Source organism: Prionailurus viverrinus, chromosome F2, assembly GCF_022837055.1.
Source record: "Prionailurus viverrinus isolate Anna chromosome F2, UM_Priviv_1.0, whole genome shotgun sequence".
Classification (NCBI taxonomy): domain Eukaryota; kingdom Metazoa; phylum Chordata; class Mammalia; order Carnivora; family Felidae; genus Prionailurus; species Prionailurus viverrinus.
In genome coordinates, this window is record NC_062578.1 from 34,067,409 (window position 1) to 34,087,743 (window position 20,335).

The following is a 20,335-nucleotide window of genomic DNA, read 5'->3' on the forward strand; positions in this document are numbered from 1 at the left end:
AGGTGATTCACAGTTGGCATGCTCACTTAATTATCTGTCAAATGCCACCATTGCTTTCTACCTCTCTAATTGATGCTATAAACTTCTTAATTTCCCTTTCTTATCACAGATTTCATCTGTGCTCAGAGATCCTCCTGTTCGCACATGTTGATCTCAGAGATCAGAAGGATCTGGGAACATGCTGGGCATATTTTGTACTGTGTTTCCTATAGATCTCTTTTTCTGGCTTCACATGAATAACAAAATGGTGGAGGAGGGAGGCAGGTACCATTCTAGACTTAGAAAAGCCCTTTGCTTTGTCCTGTGAAACTAAGTTTTGTCTAAAGAATATCCTTAATCATTAGATTATCTGTCACAGTGATTTCGTTGGTAGGTAGATTAAATAGTTCAATAACCTGATTTCAAGAAAAGCCTGGTAATGGGGCACCTGGGTGGCTCAGTTAGTTGGGCGTCCAACTTCGGGTCAGGTCATGATCTTGCAGTTCATCAGTTTGAACCATGCATTGGGCTCTGTGCTGACAGCTCAGAGCCTGGAGCCTGCTTTGAATTCTGTGTCTTCCTCTTTTTCTGCTCCTCCCCCACTCCTGCTCTCTGTCTCTCTCTCTCTCTTTCTCAAAAATAAGCATTAAAGTTTTTTAAAAAAACATTAAAAGAAAGAGAGAAAGAAAGAAAGAAAGAAAGAAAGAAAGAAAGAAAGAAAGAATGAATGAAAGAAAAGCCTGGTAAGAACTGCCTTATAGCAAAAAAAGGAAAAAACAAAAAACTTGAATAACTTCATCTGCATATATTTTAACCTAATGTTCTGAAACTGCATATGATAAAATTAGTTCCCCTCAAAACATTTAATCTTTAAAATTTTACAGTTGAAGATACTTTGCTATCCCCTGTTGAAACTCTTCAAGCAAAAGCAGTCCTTGAAGTAAAAATTTATCACTGGAGAACTCCAAAAATTCTTTTTTGCCTTTATCTATATTACACAGGAAATGGGCACTGATAAATAAATAACATTTTTTTATGGCATACTAAATGTCAGAAAGTGAGCTAGTCTCTTTCAGACATTCTGAACATAAGTAATCTGCTGGCCCTAAGAAGCACTCCCCTTTCTTGTCATAAATTTTTAACTACTAGCCACACTATAAGAAGCCACATTATTCATGGCTCAAAAGTGTAATTTCAACATGGCATAATTCCTGTGGTTTAGAAATGGCTTGTGTGCTTTATACCCACAAACTATGTGCAATAAGAGCTATGGCAAAACTCAGAACATTTCAAGAGGTATACAATGACATTATCAATAGTTAACATGTATTATGTGCCAGATGCTATCCTAAGTGCTTAATGTACATGAATTCATTTGGACTTCAAAACAGCACAACGACAACAAGATGGGAGTTTAGCATCTATTTTTCAGAAGGGGAAACTGAGGCACAAAGAAGCTAGTAACTTGCCTGATGACACACACCTAAGAAGTGGTAATATCAGAATTTGAACTCAGGCAGCCTCTCTCTGGTTCCTCTATGTTCATCCACTATTTTACTTATACATTAAAGTTAGCATTTACAATTCTTGTATAAAAGTAAGTACTAATTCATAAGCAAGATCATACTGCATGTGGTATAAAAATCAAAAATAGATAAGAATTATGTCTCTGTAATCCTCAGTAATGCAGAAAGGACAGCATAGTAGTAGAAGAATCCTTGTCACTGGAAGGGTTTGATCAAAATACTATATAATACCCAGTGTTCTCATTATCCCTTTCCTATACCCATGATACTACCATATTAGATTAGGTTCTTTTTTAAGCTGCGTTAAAAATAAAAGTCCGCTTGAGCCACCTGGGTGGCTTAGTGGGTTAAGTGTCTGACTTCGGCTCAGGTTGTGATCTCGCGGTTCGTGAGTTCGAGCCCCACGTTGGGCTCTGTGCTGACAGCTCAGAGCCTAGAGTCTGCTTCAGATTCTGTGTCTCCCTCTCTCTCTGCCTTCCCCCTGCTCACACTTTGTCTCTCTCTCTGTCTCTCAAAAATAAATAAACATTAAAGAAATGTTAATTAAAAATAAAAAAATAAAAGTCCACTCAACTACCTTTATACATTACACTGAAGTATTAGTTACACAGAGCATGCAATTATAATGTGTCTAATGATATGATCAGAAGAGATTTTTCAGATTTATATAAATATATCAGATCATGTAATTACCTCTCATTTTATTTGTGCAACATTAGAGCACCTCAGTTATCACATTCTTCCATCTATGTTCTTATTTAATCTGGGTTGACAGGAGACTGAAAAAGACTTAATATGGTGAAAGAGAGCATTAACCTGGACTTGCATGCAAACATTTGACCTAATTACAAGCTTGTGAGTTCCTATGGGGAAAAAAAAAAAAAAAGAAATTGACTTATGGTCAAGGGAAATACACTGCAATGTACTGTTTGCCTTTATGCCTTTTATTATTTGTCTTTGCTCTCCTGACAATCTATATGTTTAATGAAACAGTGAAAAACAAGCACAGATGAATAAGTTTGTTTCATCTTCCCTGGTTGGTACACATGCTAATGAGGCCGGGCTTGATTCCAATTCACTCTTCCATTGTCGTTGACTCTTCCACCCACTGCCCCCACAAGGTATTCCTTTCCTCAAATGATGAACCAGCAAAAATGTGTGATCAGCCCAACTCCATCATGTGCAAGTGATAATGACTTTGAATAAGTCAACAGTACACTTAGTTTTTGCAACAACAACAAAAAATAAGTTATGGTTTTAAAATGAATGAGCATAAGGAAGGGTGAAAGGACATAGGACGTCTGGCATCCTCTAGAGAAAGAAATCAGGCCTCTAAAAATGACAGAGAGGGCTTAAGTGAAATCTAATACCACCCCATTTACTCTTCCATAATCAGATGTTGTGTCAAACTGTCTGCTTAGGGATGGTCAAACACAGGATAGCCCTTTTACAATTCCAAGATTATAGTCCTTTTCACTAAGAAAACACACCCTCACACACAAAGAACCTCTACATTAGAAAAGGGTGCTGAGGTAAATACAGACTGTTATAATAAAAGGGAAACTGAAGTATAATAAGGAGTCAAAGGAAATCATACCCAATTGGGAAGGAAATAGAAGGACTTCTTGTAAAATAAATAAAATAAAATAAAATAAAAGCCATTTAATGGGACCCTTCAATGTAGGTAAGATTTCAACATGGAGAGTTCTGGAATGAAGTACACACATTGTAGGCAGAGGGAAGAAGTATTTACAAGAACAAGAAGTTGGAATGTGTGTGGTGTTTCAGATAACCAATTGTATCAACCAAAGTCCTCTCCTGGCATGGCACGTGAAGCCTTTCCTGTTCTCTTCCTAGCTACCTGTCCAGCCTTCTTCTTCTTCTTCAACTGCTTTCCCAGTGCCTGAGCCATGACCATTCCTCCACAATGTCATGCTTTAACTTCACGCGGCGTCCTCCTCCAGAACGGCCTCCGCTGCCGGGCCGTCTGCAGTTCTGCTGCCCCACCCTACTTCTCTCTGGAAAATCCCAACATCTTACACAGCAATGCATGTCAATTATTTCTCAATAAAAGTGGGGGGAAACAGGAATAAAAACCAACATCTTAGAGCTAGGAAGCACCTTGAAGGGCATGTGGGACAATTGGCTCTATTGTTGCTCCTCCTGCTCTAATTTTTATTTCAAGGTTTCTTATTGCCATGAAATCTCCCTCTTACATTTCTTCTCCTGTCCCTGGAAGGTCTAAACTTACTGCTAGGACTGGTGACATTCAGAGGCCAGAGGCAGCTGCCTTTGCTTCCAAATGAGGCCACTCCCTGCTTCTGGGTCACCCACACTTTCCATGAGATCAATCAAAAGGATCAGAAGGAACTAAAGCTCACCCTCTTGATAGGAAACACCTGTTCTAACAGAAGAGTTCCAGCAAAATCTGTTGCAAGTCTAGATTCGGTAATTAGTCAAAAGTACGCTGATCAAAGGCTATTGCAGAGCAATTTATTTCAGCTATTGTGTTCGTTCAAATAACCTTGGGATACTGTTAAAATGTAAGCCCTGGATCAGGAGGGCTGGACTATGGCCTGAGACTCTGCATTTGTAACAAGCTTCCAAGTGACATCAAAGCTACTGAACCATGAAACACACCTTGAGTAGCAACATTGTAGAGAATATTATAGAAATTTGAAAATAAGAGACTCACAGACCATCCTGTTGGATTCAATGATTCAATGAAGATTCATTGAAGATTCAATGATCTTCTTATGCACTTCCAGGCACTGGATATTAAAAATAAAAAATAAAAAGAGTGACATGATTTCCCTCAAAGATTTTACAGTGGAGTAGGAGAGAAAGAATTTCCAGATTTTAAAAGAATGCAAGTGCAGGGTGTTTCAGGAATGTAGAGTTTTGTAGCTCAAGGACACTATAATAAACTCCCATGATAAGCAGAGAGGATCCCAGAAAGGACAGACTGAGATGGAATGGTCAGAAGAGGTAGGAAAAGAACCAAGAGATAGAAGAAACATGGAGACCAAAGGAATAGTAAGAAATTTCAAGAAAAACAGAGTGGTTACAGGAAATAGGCTTGACTTGGAGCTGTTTGCTCAGTTGCCTAGTGGTGCTGAGCACAAAGGCAGGCCATGAGCATACGTGACCCACCTGAAAGATCATGAGGTCAAACACTATCATCTTACAAGTGAGAAAACTGAGGCCAGAGAGAAAGGTAACTTGTCCTGGACCATGTAATTCTTAGCTACTGAGTTAGATTTATTGATGTCCAACCTAGGACTTTAAAGAAGAAAACCAAAACTATTAAAGAGCAAACAAATGGTGGGGTGCCTGGGTGGCTCATCGGTTAAGCATCTGACTCTTGATTTCGGCTCAGGTCATGATCTCACTGTGTATGAGATCGAGCCCCTATCTGGCTCTGCACTGACAGCACAGAGCCTGCTTGGGATTCTCTCTCCCTCCTTCTCTCTCTGCCCCTTCCCCGCTCACATTCTCCCTCTCTCTCTCTTTCTCTCTCTTTCAAAATAAATAAAACATTTTTAAAAAGTATAAACAAATGGCATATAGCATGAAGTTTCATTATGTAAAAAATCCTACTGACATCAATAACCAGAAAGAGATGTTAATATTTATTCCGTGCACTTTTTGCTCCAAATACCCCCCAGGCACTTCCATTTACATTATCTTGTCCTATTCTTGAACAGACCCCAACAAGTAGGTTTATTCCCATTTTCATGGGAGAGATATTTTAGACTCTAGTGGCCTATGTGGCAGAGACACATGAGTAACTAATTGCAGAGTTCCTGGGAACTAAAGTTTAGTGGGGTTTCAAGAGTCCTAACCTATTATCACTAGGTGATCCTATTCTGGGAAGCAAAATTACTCCATTGAGACTAAGGGAATATTAATAACACATATTTGTATTAAAATTAGACATAAATCCAGAAAAGAGAGCAAATCACTCTGGACATAAATTTGTCTACTTAGGGTTCTGTTTACAGCAGTTAGTACATGGTTAGATTTTGCTGATACTATGTCTTTGCAAATTCAGTTTGAGGCTGACAGACGTGCTTTTATCATCACTCTTAACTCCTTTGGCACTGAACTGAGCAAAGACGACCGGGAGACCCTCTACCCGACCTGTGGCAAGCTGTACCCTGAGGGGCTGCGCCTGTTGGCTCAAGCAGAAGACTTCGATCAGATGAGGAGAGTAGCAGACCATTATGGAGTACGTGACCACACTGGGGACCCTGAAAGCCTCATGCTATTTCATCACGTGTACTTTAGAAGTTCACACATCAAAATTACACATCTTATCTAGAGCAGTTATAATGTTTGTAAGGTAGAAAGCAATGTCATTCTGTAACTGTGTCTCCCAAAGAAATACTTGAAGTTTCTAACCCATACTAGTGGTTTTTTTTTTTTTTTTGAGGTTCCTGCCAAGCAAGTACTTGTTTAAATCTCCAAGGAGCAGTCATTTGAGCACTTCATTTGAAGTGCTTGAGAAAGCAAGTTCCCCAAGGGACTGGTGCAGTGTTCTGGATATGTGAGCTCATGTCAAAGTTATATAAAATAGCCTGACCCAGTAGTCCTTTCAAGTGCCCATTGGGGAAACAGGCTCAGGTACAGAATGTCTACCAGAAATACAAGGGAAAATATGGACATTTTGGTTTATACCTTTTCAGTGGCCAGAAATAGGCACTGGAATGAAGGCTGCTATGTCCTGCCCTTAATCCACATCCAGGTTCTACACCTCATCCCCAGATCCCATTCTTTCTAATTTACAGAAACATGATTTCCTCCAGGTAACTTTTCCAGAACTGGAATGACACTCTTATCTTTTCCTATGGGTTTCTGAAGACTTCCAGAAAAGAGAAGCCAGTAAACTGCATAAAACTTTGTAGTATCTCATGTCATTGCAAGAAGCTTTTGAGCATAATATTAAATTTTGAACGTTTCCTCAATCTCCACCCCTTCCACACCTGAAATTCCATGTGAAGTTTATCAACTGCCATGCCAAAGAACCCATGAACCTGTGATGGTTAAACCTCAAGCATTCATTTAGCCTCTATAATGTGCCCAACTAGCCCTAAGAACTGAATGTAGAAAATAGCTCATCTAATGTACATTGAGAGTACAATTGCTTTTGCTGCTTCTTCTAAAGACCTGAATAAGCCAATGGCTAGAATTCTATCCATACTTTTTTTATCTGGATTTTTGGGGTATTTTTTCAGGAGGCCAAAATCCTACAAAAAACCATTCAGCTCTTCTGGATAGATTTTTTAGAACAGACAGATACATCATTTTCTATATAGCCAGGAAAATATCCTCATATATAAGAAATGAGAATTCGTTTAAAATAATCTTTTTGTTTTTTAGGTATATAAGCCTTTGTTTGAGGCTGTGGGTGATGGCAGTGGAGGAAAGACGTTGGAGGATGTGTTTTATGAGCGTGAGGTATGATATAAATGGAAATCTATTAGTTTATGTTCTCTTTGTCTCTTGCTCTGGGATTTAGATGTTTTCTTACTTCGGATTTTCTTTTTGTGTGTGGCGGGTCTTTTTACAGTTGATTGGTTCACTTGATTAAACACATTCACAATTTGATGGCCAAATGAGTATTAGCATCCCTGGAAGGCCAATGGTTTTCTTATGATGGCTTCCTGTGCAATTGTCCTACCCAGAAACACATAGTGTGCATAGTGATGCTCTGCAAGGAAAGCAGCAATTCCATAATTCACCAGAGAATCAGAGCTAGGACATTCCCATGATCATATATTGACTATCCTCATGCTGTACACTCTGTTAAGTGCATCTTACTCTCTGATCCATTCCTTCTTCAAGAAGGATTTGTCTACGGTTATAATATAGCTTATGAACACAATTGCAACACTTACTAATTATTTGTATAGAAATCCATCCAGAGAGTCTGGATGATTCTCTTTCCTAAAAAGCAGAACACTTAATCCATTCATAGTCAATTCCTGGGCTACTAAACCATTCAACAAAAAGGCCTTTTTTTGAGGGGGATAATAAGGTCTCCCAAATTTAGAGAGTTTTTCTGGTATATTCTATTCATTTCTCTAAAACCACTGGCTCTTCCCTTTTAATTGATTGACAGAGAACCCTGAAATCTATCCAAATTTTAGGGTAAGACTGGCTCCACAAAGCAGTACGGGGCCCTTCCTGTAAGTCCTACTGTACACATTTTCCAACAGCTCTCTAGTGCCTGTCACAGAAAAAAGTAAAAACAATGCAAGTTATCCCATATCTTAGGGATATTTTTAAAATTCCACACTATTGCACAAGTGCTTCAAAGAAAGCTGTTAAGAAAGCTGCCCTTGGCAGGAAAATTAAGTGTCTGTTCCTGCAAGCAAGGACGTCCACTTCCTGAATACTTGGCTTGAGGTTTTCAGAGCTGCACGAGGGACTCAGTACCTCTCATCCTTTTTTTCAAAATGGAAAAGAATAAAAGAATTATTCCATTTCAGACTTCACCCCAGTTAAACAAATTTTCTTTGAAAATTTTATTTTACTGATCTACCTTCTGCAGAAACAAAACAAAACAATTCAACCATATGTCTTGTTGCTACAGAGCATCTTAAGAAAGCTCATAATGTCACTCATTCCAAATCCCAGGGGCCTGTGACATTGCCATGGAGGAGAGTTAGATAGCCTACAAACCTTTTTAAAATGCTCAAAGTTGTGGCCAAGGAAAAGTAGTTTACCTGAGTGAAACAAGCCTCTGGCTAAAAGCCAACTATATTACCACAAAGTTCCACACAAACACCAAGATTTTCGTTATCTTTGTGGTAGCAGTGCTGCTCAGATTTGGAGTTCGTCTTGCAATTCTAGAAACCTACTTTGTATTTATTTATTTGTATTTATTTATATTTATTTATTTATTTATATAAACTTGCCTTTGTAAAACTACTATTGTCTTTCTTCATCTATAAAGTGACATTAATGCTCCCTTTAGAACTTGATGGGTTGTTACTGTTTTCTTCTATTTGACCCATTTTGGACATTGCCTATTTAAATACAAATAAGCACCGCACAAACACAAGTTAGTCTGTAGCTTAATGTTACTTCATAAATGTGGTATGCTCCCAAGAAGTGATGGTCCGTATTTTTTTTTCTTTCCTCAGGTACAAATGAACGTGCTGGCATTCAACAGGCAATTCCACTATGGTGTGTTTTACGCATACACAAAGCTGAAGGAACAAGAAATGAGAAATATCGTGTGGATAGCAGAATGCATTTCACAAAGACATCGAACTAAAATTAACAGTTACATTCCAATTTTATAACCCAGTGAGGGACCTCACATGCGGAAAACCTTACATAGTAAGAAGAGGTTCTGAGGGGGAAAAAAAAGAATTGTGTTATATTATCTGGGTTATATAAAAATAATCCACACCATTGCGGACCCACTAGAAACATAGTAAATCAGCCCTGAAATAGTATTTCTTTTTTTTTCCAGCGGCCTTAAATTTTGTTTCCCCATTTATGTCTCACTTTTTACCAGATCTTAGACATTAATCCTAATTGACCTATAGTACTTTTCCTATTCTTGTTTGGTTGTATTAACAATCAGATCTAACTAAAGTGTTTTACTCTTGCTTTCCTATGCTTCTCCACAGGCCCAAGTACTGTCTGCTTTTCTTTTTCCTCCCCTATGTCCACAAAAATCCAGGGCTATATGAGGCCAACATGGACCACATGTGATGAAAATATTGTATTTTTTTTTCCTAATACACTTTCACTGGTTGTCTTGGGAAAGCTACACAATTCTGAATCATATTCCTTAGATGCAAGTAGTATTAAATTTGTTGTTAATGCTCCTGTTTAAACTTTCCTCACAATTCCCTTTAAATCTCTTGCAGTTCCTTCATGCTTTGCCTGAGAAGAAAGTAACCCTGCGAATTGTATTTCATTCATTCAGAAGAATAAATCCCACATTCAGTTTACAAGATATGGACTTTTTATAGAATTTCTTTAGAATTTCTACCCAGGAAAGGAAAAATCAACAAACACTGGTCAAGTTCTTTCTTTAAAAATAACAGATTCCTAAGTAGAAAATCTGTATTTACTATATTTTAAAATATAAACATATAGGGACGCCTGGGTGGCTCAGTCAGTTAAGTGTCCAACTTCGGCTCAGGTCATGATCTTGCAGGTTGTGGGTTTGAGCCCCAGATCAGGCCCTATGCTGACATCTCAGAGCCTGGAGTCCGCTTCAGATTCTGTGTCTCCCTCTCTCTCTGCCCCTCCCCCACTTGCGCACACACTCTCTCTCTCTCTCTCTCTCTCAAAAATAAACATTAAAAAAATTATATATATATATATATATATATATATATATGAAACTCTTTGAGTGTATGTACAGATAATCTACATATACTTGTATCTAAAATTAGGCACCTGGACCAAGGAGTAAATCTATTTTTCTGCCAAATCCAACTTTTTCATAGAATATTTTGGTAATTTTATTAATAGAGATTTTTAAGCATAAGGAAAAGCAGTGGCTCAGATTCCTGAAAGGAAAGTCAAATACCTAGATTTCCCAGTGCAAAAAGCCTAGCTCATACCCATGTCATGGTGGCTAAAGTCCAGTGCCTTGTAAAGGGCTCCACTGCAGACTTGTCAGCTGGCCCCAAAGAGCCTGGTTCCCACATGTGGCCTCTGGTCTGGGAAGCATCCTCCCTGACTTGCTCCTGGCCGTGCATGAGTTTCCTGGACCAGGAAATGCCTATATTTTACATTTTAATCTATGGTATCTGCAGTGGGAAGGTCTAAGGTTTCAAGCTGAGAGCAAAGATGATAATAGGAAAGAGGCAGCTTAGAGAAAGTTACTGTGAGATTCTCAGCCCAACCCTTGCCCACTCACCTCTGCATGGTATGTATGGGGGGCCCTAAAATGGGCCATAATGCAACAGGCTGAAGTTATCCAAAGGGCCGCAAGTCCCTTTCCTTCTACACAAATGAATGGCTCCAATTCCCCAAGCCCCTTCCCCAGTCAAGTGTAACCATTGTGTGATTATATGAGCAAGTAACTTCCCTACAACCCTGTGAGGCAAATAGAACATGCCCCCATTAGGAAGATACACACGCTGCAATGAAGAACTTGCCTTGAAACAAAGCAAAACAAAACCAAAACTATGAAGAACTTGCCTTGGATTTTAATAGCTTTCAGGTGTCTGAGCTGGGATCTGACTTCTCTGTCATGCCCTAGGAAACTGGTCTACAGTGGAGATCATGGACCTTTGAAAAGCATTTTATCTTATGTAAAATGAGGCCAAAAGTCAATTATATATGCAGTGTAGAAAACAATGAGGCTAAAAGCCTTTTTCTAAGCAATTGAGACTCCTTACCATCCCTTTCCCACATTCTTCCCAGCAGTATTTCATCAATTGCTCCGATTTCCACCTCTATAGTCTGCTGCATGGCTGGTCTTGGAACACTATTCTAATGAATTCTATACCCAGAACTGCATGCAGTCTACAGCAGTCCTGCCTATACCCTAGTGTAGACTTCTGTCCATTCCTTACCCTTTTGTGTCACCCCTCCCTCTAGCCTTGCTCCCGTTTCCTTTTGTATCAGTTCACATGCCCTTCTTTATCAGTCTACCCGTGGACAGGAACTAAGTCTCTAATGAGGTTTTGCAGTTGGGAGAATTTGCGGTGCTCTATGGGATTCAAAATAGCAGTTGCAATTCTCAGGATATTTAGAGAACATCTAAGAAGAAATGCAGTCATTTTATCTGTTCCAGATGCCTTAAGAAAGAGCATGGGCTGAGGGCAAATGGAAATGACCATCCTGGATCTCCTAGATCTGGAAGAGTTTGGCCCAAGGCTAAGTAAACTATTGCTGGACAATGAAGGAATTCATGTAACCATTCTGACGTGTCCACCTCCACCTCCATCTCAACCCCCCAGCATGGCAGCAATGGAGTAAGACATTGAGAAGGTGAAATAAAAGAAAACTAGAGTGAAGGAAGACTTAATGATGATCAGATCTGAGGATATCATTAGTAGTAACTCTTATGTTTACCACTATTTAAAAAATGCTGTTAATAATGTCAGATCTCACAGATAGGATGTAGGTATGGGAAGGATACAATTACAGTTACTGTTGTGTCTTAGTTTCAGGAGCAGATAAAAGTCTCCTTATTGTTTGACTCATTTCAGCTCCTTTGAGTCATTTTCTCTTCATGTCAGCAAATGGAAGTATTAATACATGTATGTATAGAATAGTATTGGGAGGAATATATGTGACATGATCAGAGGATGTCATTCTTGGTGATTTCATATGACTTGTCACAAATAGCTGATGCCAGGATTCTTGGTGTCATATTGCTATGTTGTCATAAAATGTATAAGCTTTATACATATGAAAATAGGATCTAGGGGCTATAATAAGGTCCAAACCACCTTCCTTAAGCAACCTCCTATGTTCTTTCTTCTCATTTACATCTTCATTAGTCTATCCAGCCCCCCATTGATCACTTTTCTACCCCTTTCCCCTTCTCAGTTACCCCATGCTGTAGGTTTTGGCTTCCACTGACTGAAGACTTGATCACTGAGTCCAACTCAGCAGAGCCATCCTCAACATGGACACCTGGCTGTTTAGGCACAGGAAGGCAAGTTGGGATTATCTTTGGAAAGAAGAGAGAATAAGAAGATGCATGTAGAGACTAGTGTAAATCAATATATTAGAAAGGAATTGTCCCCAAATAATTATGACTCTGACCCGATCCACAAATGCCATTTAAAAGTTAAGATCATTGGAGCACCTGGGTGGTTCAGTCGGTTAAGCATCCTACTTTAGCTCAGGTTATGATCTCAGCAGTTCGTGAGTTTGAGCCCTGGGTCAGGCTCTGGAGCCTGTTTGAAATTCTGTGTCTTCCTCTCTCTGCCCCTTCCCCACTCACACTGTCTGTCTGTCTGTCTGGATGTCTCTCTCTCTCTCTCTCAAAAATAAATAAACATTAAAAAAATTTTTTTAAAGTTAGGATCATTGACAAACTATAAAAGTATATCAGTAGCTCTATGACAATGGTGACTTCTGGAACCCCTGAGACTATTTTCATTTGCTAGATGGTGTGGATCTCTTATTGACAAAGTTGGAAATATGCTTAAAAATGTAAATGAGAAAGTATGAGGTCTCAATTGCAGTTAGCAAGGAATAGGCATCCAATCACTAGAGAGGATTGCAGTGGTTTAGCATGTGTCTGCTCATTCTTTGACATGCCCCTCACCAAGAGATGGAGCCTTTGTCCTTTTTCCTAGAATTTGAGCTGGCTTTAGTGACTTGCTCATAACCAGCAAAATCCAGACAAAGTGGTGCTTTATGACTTCTTAGACAATGCAGTTTCCTTTACCTGCTAGTTTGCAGTCCTGAGCTACAGGTAGATAGTCCAGCTCTTTTGAGGTTCCCATACTGTGAGGAAGCCAAATCAAGTGTGGACACTCAAGTCACATGAAGCCAAATATAAGTAAATATGGCAGCCCCAGTGGAGCTCCAACAATAGCATCAACTACCAGCCATGTGAAGAGAGTCATGTTGGAAGTGTGTCCCAGTAAAATCATCAGACACAAAATTAAAGACCAAGCCTAACACTAGACCACAACTATATGAGAGGCCCCAGCTGAAAACCTCCTAGACAAGTCCTTCCTAAATTTCTGACTTGAATCCTTGAGCACAATAAAATGGTTGTTGTTTTAAATCACTAAATTTAGAGTACTTTTGTGCAATACTACCAAGAAGGACAATGGTGCTTAGTGACCATCATTGGATGTCTCCAACAGGTTTTTCTGGTTACTCTGAAGTCCTTTCTAAGTCCTATATAAGCCTCTCCCTCTCCAGTCATCTCTGCAGGTGGTCCAGACAAACATTGTTTCTGGACATGTCACCTACAAGTGAGTCTTGGACCTGGAAGGACTACCACTATACCATTTGAAGACAGAAATGCCATTCCCAGAGCCAGATATGAATAAGCAACTCCAGTTGACAATGTACCCGTCTTGTTTTCCAAGAAGACTTGGCAGCACCAGATTCACTGATATTGAATCTAGCTCTCCGTAGGTAAAAGCCATTATCACCTTGGTCATTTTTTGAACAAACAGCAATTCTAGAATTTAAATAATTTATACATTTTCATATCCTATTTATGTTGGTTTTTAAATTGAACTATTCTTATTCATGCTGAGATATACTTTTTTTTTTTTGTATAAGATGCTTGCAGCTTTTCATTTTTGGTTTGTTTCAATGCAGGATTTCTTTTTAATTTTCTGTTTTTACTTAAATATAAGAGTGGAATACTAATATATTTGTTTATTTCTGCAACATCAGGAATTTTTAAAAATTAAAGATTTTGTTTTTTCAGCTTTTGTTGAAGTATAATTGACAAAATTGTAAGATATTTAAAGGGTACACTGTGGTGATTCGATATATATGTACATTGTGAAAGAAGTCCCCCATTGAGTTAATGCATCCATCACTTCACATAGTTATCTTTTTCCCCCATGAGAACATTTAAGTTCTGCTGTCTTAGCAAATTTCAGTTATACAATACAATGTTATCAACAATAGTCACCATGTTATACATTAGATCCTCAAACCTTATTCATTTTAGAACTGAATGTTTGTCTCCTTTTACTAACCTCTCTATATCTCCCCATATTCCAGCCTCTAGCAACTACTTTTCTACTCATTATTTCTAGGGGTTAATTTTTTTCTTTTTTTAGATTCCACGTGTAAGTGAAAATTAAAAGGAAACATATGGCTAAGATTTTAATAATCTTCACGATTAGATTTTTTAATTCAATAATATTTTACTTAAGATTTTCAGAGACCATGGGGCACCGGTGGCTCAGTCGGTTAAGCATCCGACTTCGGCTCAGGTCATGATCTCACGGTCGGTGAGTTCGAGCCCCGCGTTGGGCTCTGTGCTGACAGCTCAGAGCCTGAGCCTGCTTCAGATTCCGCGTCTCCCTCTGTCTCTGCCCCTCCCCCGTTCGTGCTCTGTCTCTCTCTGTCTTAGAGATAAATGAACATTAAAAAAATAAAAAAAATTAAAAAAAGATTTGCAGAGCCCTGGAAGAAAGATAGCCATAATTCTCAGCTCCCAGTGTCCAGATCATGTGATACTGCAAAAGGATTCACTTTTGTGATGACAGTGATTTACATGGATAAAACTTTCAAAGCCTCAAGGTTTTTCAGTAGGAAGATCAGAGGAAAGTTATTTAAGATCCACACATGCAAATACATAAACATAAATCATATTATAAAGAATTAATACTTCATAGTTTAATTGTCCCTTGTGCTAAATATAATTCTGTGAAATACTGGGATTATCTGAGCCATAGAACTTAACATGAGTTGTTAACAGTGACTTGAATCACTTGGGTTCACATAACCCTTTAAGAATCTGATGAGCACTATGGACACCTTCCCTCAGAATAATAAACATCTGCACATTGACCCAAAATTTTGCATAGTTTTTGAAAAGACTACAGACCCTTTAAAATCTATTCACGTGCAGCCTAGAGTTCCATAGACTCCAGGTTAAAAACCTCCATTGATTAGGCCAAGGAATGAAAGGAAACAACAGGTTATAAAGTAATGGGTGGGAAAGAATTTAATTTAGAGAAATAAAATATAAATATCATATACCCTTCCATCTTTTGGAAGGGCATCCTGTTTAGCTGAGCAAGCATGTTCAGAATGGAGAAACATGCTTTGATAGAAAGGGCTCCTCACCTGGCCAGCAAGGTCAGTCATGTCAATCATGGAGATGATTGAGGAACAGAGGTCACAATCAGTTTGCTCTCATTCTAAATTAAAGTTATAGTCCAAAGCATCCAACTCTACTTTTTGAAACTATTGATGTTCATATCCATCCAATGCATTAACCAATGCTACTTTTTTTTCAAGAAGAGTAGATGAAAACTTTGTGGACTGGTTAAAAATAAATGCTGATCTATAAATATAGTCAACTGATCTTTGACAAAGACAAAGGCAATACAATAGAACAAAGATAGTCCTTTCAACAAATGGTGCTGGAACATCTATATGCAAAAAGAAAAAAAAAGACACTAGAAACAGACCTTATACCCTTCACAAAAATAACTCAAATGGATTATGATCTAAATATATGGCCTATATAATGACCTAAATATAAAACAGGAAACTATAAAGCTCCTAGAAGATAACTAGGAGAAAACCTATATAACCTTGGGTTTGGTGATCTTTTTCAATACAACACCAGAGACACCATCCAGGAAAGAAATAATTGATAATCTGTACTTCATTAAAATTAAAATTTTCTGCTCTGCAAAAGATAATATCAAGAGAATTATAAGACAAACTATAAATTAGGAGAAAATATTTGCAAAAAACAAATCTGGTGAAGTGCTATTACCCAAAATATGTTAAAAACTCTTTAAACTCAACCATAAGAAAGCAAACAACCTGATTAATAAATGAACCAAAGACCCTAATAGACACCTCAATAATGAAGATATACAGGTAACAAGTAAACGTATCAAAAAATGTTCCATGTCATATGTTATCAGGGAAATACAAATTAAAAACCATAAGGTTCTATTACATACCTATTAGAATGGCCAAAGTCCAGAACATGGGCAACTCCCAAAGCTGGCCAGGACACAGAGCAACGGGAACTCTCATTCATTGCTGATGGGAATGCAAAATAGTACAGCCACTTTGGAAGACAGTTTGGTGATTTCCTCAGAAGTTAAACATACTCTTACCATATAATCCAGCAATTACACCCCTTGGCATTTTCCCAAAGGAGTTGAAATTTATGCCCACAAAAACCTGCACATAAATCTTTATAGCAGCTTTATTCATTACTGCTAAAACTTGGAAGCAACTAAATGCCCTTTAGTAGGTAAATGGATAAACTGTGGTACATGTAGACAAGGAATATTATTCAGCACTAAAAGGCAATGAGCTATCAAGCCATGAAAAGACATAGAGAAACCTTAAATGCATATTGCTAAGTGAATAAAATAATCTGAAAAGGCTGCATATTGTCTGATTCCAACTCTATGACATTCTGAAAGAAGCCAAACTATGGAGACAATAAAAAATTTATGGTTACCAGGGGTGGAGGGAAGTGGAGGAGGAGACGAACAGGCAAAACAGAACTTTCAGGGCAGTGGAAATATTCTATATGCTATTATAATGGTGAATATATGTCCTTATTCATTTGTCCCAACCCCTGTAATAATCGACACAAAGAATAAATTTTAAGGTGAACTATGGGCTTTGGGTGATTATGATGTGTTAGTATAGATTCACCCTTTGTTAAAAAGAAAAAAATGTACCACTCTGGTGAGTTATGTTGATAATGGGGGAGGTCATCTATGCATGAGTGGAAGCAGGGGTAAGTTGGAAATCCCTATACCTCCTCTTCAACTTTGTTGTAAACCTAAAACTGCTCTAAAAAAAAAAAAAGACTTAAATTCTGACCAGCTGATATTTCCTGAAGCTTATCTTCAGGATTGAATGATCAAATGGGAAAAATTACTTTTAAGGCTTCATCTTTGGTGAAATAGAAGAAAACTGTGCTCTCAGATTTCCTCATGGCACCTAGAAATGAATCATTTCTATCTCCTTAGTCACCTTTTATTGCTTAAAGCCAAATAAAAGTAAGTCAAGTGGAATAGCAAAGAGTGGGCAGGACAGATGCATAAGCCCTTGGTAAATATTATAAATCCAGGAAGAGCAGGTGGAAATTTAAATCGGTATATTTCCTAGAAGTAAACATACAACTTTATGTTCAGGAAGTAGCCTCTGCTATCCTGCCTTGATGAGGCCATTTTCAGGCAAGACTTTGGAGAGAGGAGTTGTATGTAAATCAAAAACAGCTGGGCCTGGGCTAACCCCCTCCTGGGCCACATGGAAAGCATAAATTGACTTAAGACAGGAGTAATTGTAAAATATGGAGGGCAACAGCAAGGAGAAAAGGGATGCCTCTGTAAAAATTAAGCAGACCTCAGCACTCAGTTCAGAGAAAATGACTTGTTTCAAAATTAGCTCTCCATTGAAGCTATAAGAATAGCCTCCTTTGAGAGATAACTTACCTGAGGAAAAATAAGTAAAAACAAATGTCGTGAATGTTGAATGAGGAGCATACTCTTCTTAAGTCAAATTAATGCTTTAACCTTTTCTCCCTTAGTCCTTTTAGGTTTTCTCTACGTATTTTCCCAGCAGGGTATAACTATTAGAAAGCAGTAAATTAATTAGGAAAGAATAGGCTCAGAACAAAAAAAAATAAAAGCCAATTTCAAATATAACTCATAGGCACTATGGAAACAACAGGGTTTATTTAACCTCTCAGAGACCAACATAAGGCAGCACCACTGCTTTTGTTGAGCATCAAAAGGACCCAACCTAATAGCTACACACAGGTTAAGAGGCTCATCTCAAAATTAGCAAGCAGTTCATGGAAAGTGACCCCCAACCTCTGACATTCTATGAATGTGGTTGCAGATACAAAGGAAAAGCTCTCTTTTTATTAAATAAACATTATAAAAGAGACTGATTTTTGTACAAAGCTGATGTAAACTGAGGGTCTTTCTTTTCAAGATTGTGAAGTGCTAATATCCCTATTAAACTATTTTAGGGATCCTTGATTCCATACCTGATGTAAGCCCACAGCAAGAATTTAAGAGGTTTGGGAACATTTATTAAGAAAAGTAATAATAGGGGCTCCTGTGTGGCTCAGTCAGTTAAACGTCTCACTCTTGATTTCAGCTCAGGTCATGATCTCATGGTTTGTGAAATCGGGCCTCTCATGGGGCTCTACACGGACAACGCGGAGCTTGCTTGAGATTTGCTCTCTATCCTTCTCTCTCTCTGCCCCTTCCCTGCTCTCTTGCTCTCTCTCAAAACAAATAAACATTAAAAAAAAGAAAAGTAATAATAATGGGGACATAGAAGTTACATATGTTTTTTTTAAACCAGAGTTTCTCAGCCAGTATGTCAAAGCACATAGCTATACCTATGTATACCTATGTATGATGGGGTAGAGATGATTCCAATAGCCTTGGGGTACCCATGGTCCCCAGTCTCCTCTGACCCTTGGCAGTCTTTCCTGCTTGCTTTCAGATGCCAAACAAATGCTATCATTTTATATGTACACAGGGATATGAAAAGAAACCAAACAAGACAACAGATGAGTAACTCATGGTTCCTCCAAGAGATATAAGCAAGAGTAGCAGAGCCCATTTTCATATTTTTATGATACGCTTTATGGGTCTTAGAACCCCTGATCAGCACAATTTGGTTTCTATGTTCCCAAAAGATTAGAATTCTCCACGTTCTCAGCAGCTAAGTCTATGTCTTACAGCACAAATTCAAACTAAATATCAACACGTCTCCAAAAAATATTAACTTATATGGATGATCCATTAACTTTTTACAGTAAATCTCTTTACTTTAATGGTCATATCTTGATCTGACAACTTTAGTAATTAGGCTGAATATTCCTTTGTTTCCTTATTCAATATGGCCATCTGAGAAACACGTTTCTATTTTGTCACTGGTGTATCTATCCTAGAAACACCAAGAAATAAGATAGATGATTTAAGTTGGGTACTGAAACACTAAAATGGGTACCATGAAAAAGAATTTTTTCTAATTATTTTATTTGTTTGTTTATTTGTTTGTTTGATTAGAGTAGGCTCCACACCCAGGGTGGAGCCCAATGTGAGGCTTGCACTCATATCCCTGAGATCAATACCTGAGCTGAGATCAAGAGTAGGACACTTAAGCAACTGAGCCACTCAGGCATCCCAGAGCACAGAATTTCAGAACCAGAATGGACACTAGTTCAAATAAGGGAACTATAGTCAGAAGAGCTAAGAGTAGATGAATCAAAACTAGATCTCACCCAGCACAGCCCAGTAACCATCTGCAACTATTTTCCGATGGCTCTTTTAACATCATAGCTCTTTCCTGGTTTGCACCACCCCCTCCCCCACCAACCCATTTAAAAAGTTTCTGAACATTGCTCAATGAAATGAGATAGAGCAAGTAAAAGAATAGAACTGAACCACGCTGTTCACTGGGGGGATAAATCTTTTCTTCCGTGTCCAATGAGGACAGTGGTCCATTCTGGTGTCAGGGCCACCTCTATCACCCTATATTTCCCTGCTAGATGCAGGCCAAACTTGTCAGCTATTTCCAGTCCATCTATGGCTTAGTGGTCTTTTGTGTACTTCTTCAAAGCCTGTGTGTACAGCCTTGGGGACCTGAATCCTTCTGCCTACTTGTGTTTGTGACAGAAGCTAGAAAATTGCTCTGTATTCTCTTTTAATCCTCCTTTACTTTCAAAGGCTGCAACCACTCATTGCTGGGAGAAGGTTGTAATCTTTAGTTATCAAAATTTACTTGTTTAAAAAAAAAATGTCAAATGCCCTGACTCTTCTATTTTGTACATGTGTGCATTCTACTTTCTTAGTGGTGGTTTCATTTTTTATTTTCTCCTTAAGTTATATTTGAGCCCCAGGTTGAGTGTAGGGATGGATAAATAAATAAATAAATAAATAAATAAATAAATAAATAAATAAACAAACTTTTAAAAAATGGCAGAAATCTTATCAAACTACCTTAAAATCCAAAAAGGAAACATATTGCTTCGTGTCATTGGGAATTTGAATTGCTCATGGAACTGGATCCAGAGCTTCAGAGATTTCATTAAGAATTGTCTTTCTAAGACAAATATCATATGACTTTACTCATATGAGGACTTTAAGAGACAAAACATGAACATAAGGGAAGGGAAACAAAAA

General features: G+C 38.2%; 1 protein-coding gene across 3 annotated transcripts in view; it reads left to right on the forward strand.

Annotated features, from left to right (window-relative positions):
- The window catches only part of ATP6V0D2 (ATPase H+ transporting V0 subunit d2), a 44,389-nt gene extending 34,911 nt beyond the window's left edge, over positions 1-9,478 (forward strand). Inside the window, exons 6-9 of one of the 3 annotated variants that reach the window (XM_047842518.1) lie at positions 5,560-5,736; positions 6,888-6,965; positions 8,657-8,855; positions 9,395-9,478. In XM_047842518.1, coding sequence (XP_047698474.1) covers positions 5,560-5,736; positions 6,888-6,965; positions 8,657-8,818 — 417 coding nt within the window. In that variant the 3' untranslated portion in view covers positions 8,819-8,855; positions 9,395-9,478. Of the gene's footprint in view, positions 1-5,559; positions 5,737-6,887; positions 6,966-8,656 lie in introns of all 3 variants that reach the window. The other 2 variants (XM_047842517.1, XM_047842519.1) reach the window with 2 other exon arrangements.
- Positions 9,479-20,335: the final 10,857 nt, after the last annotated feature.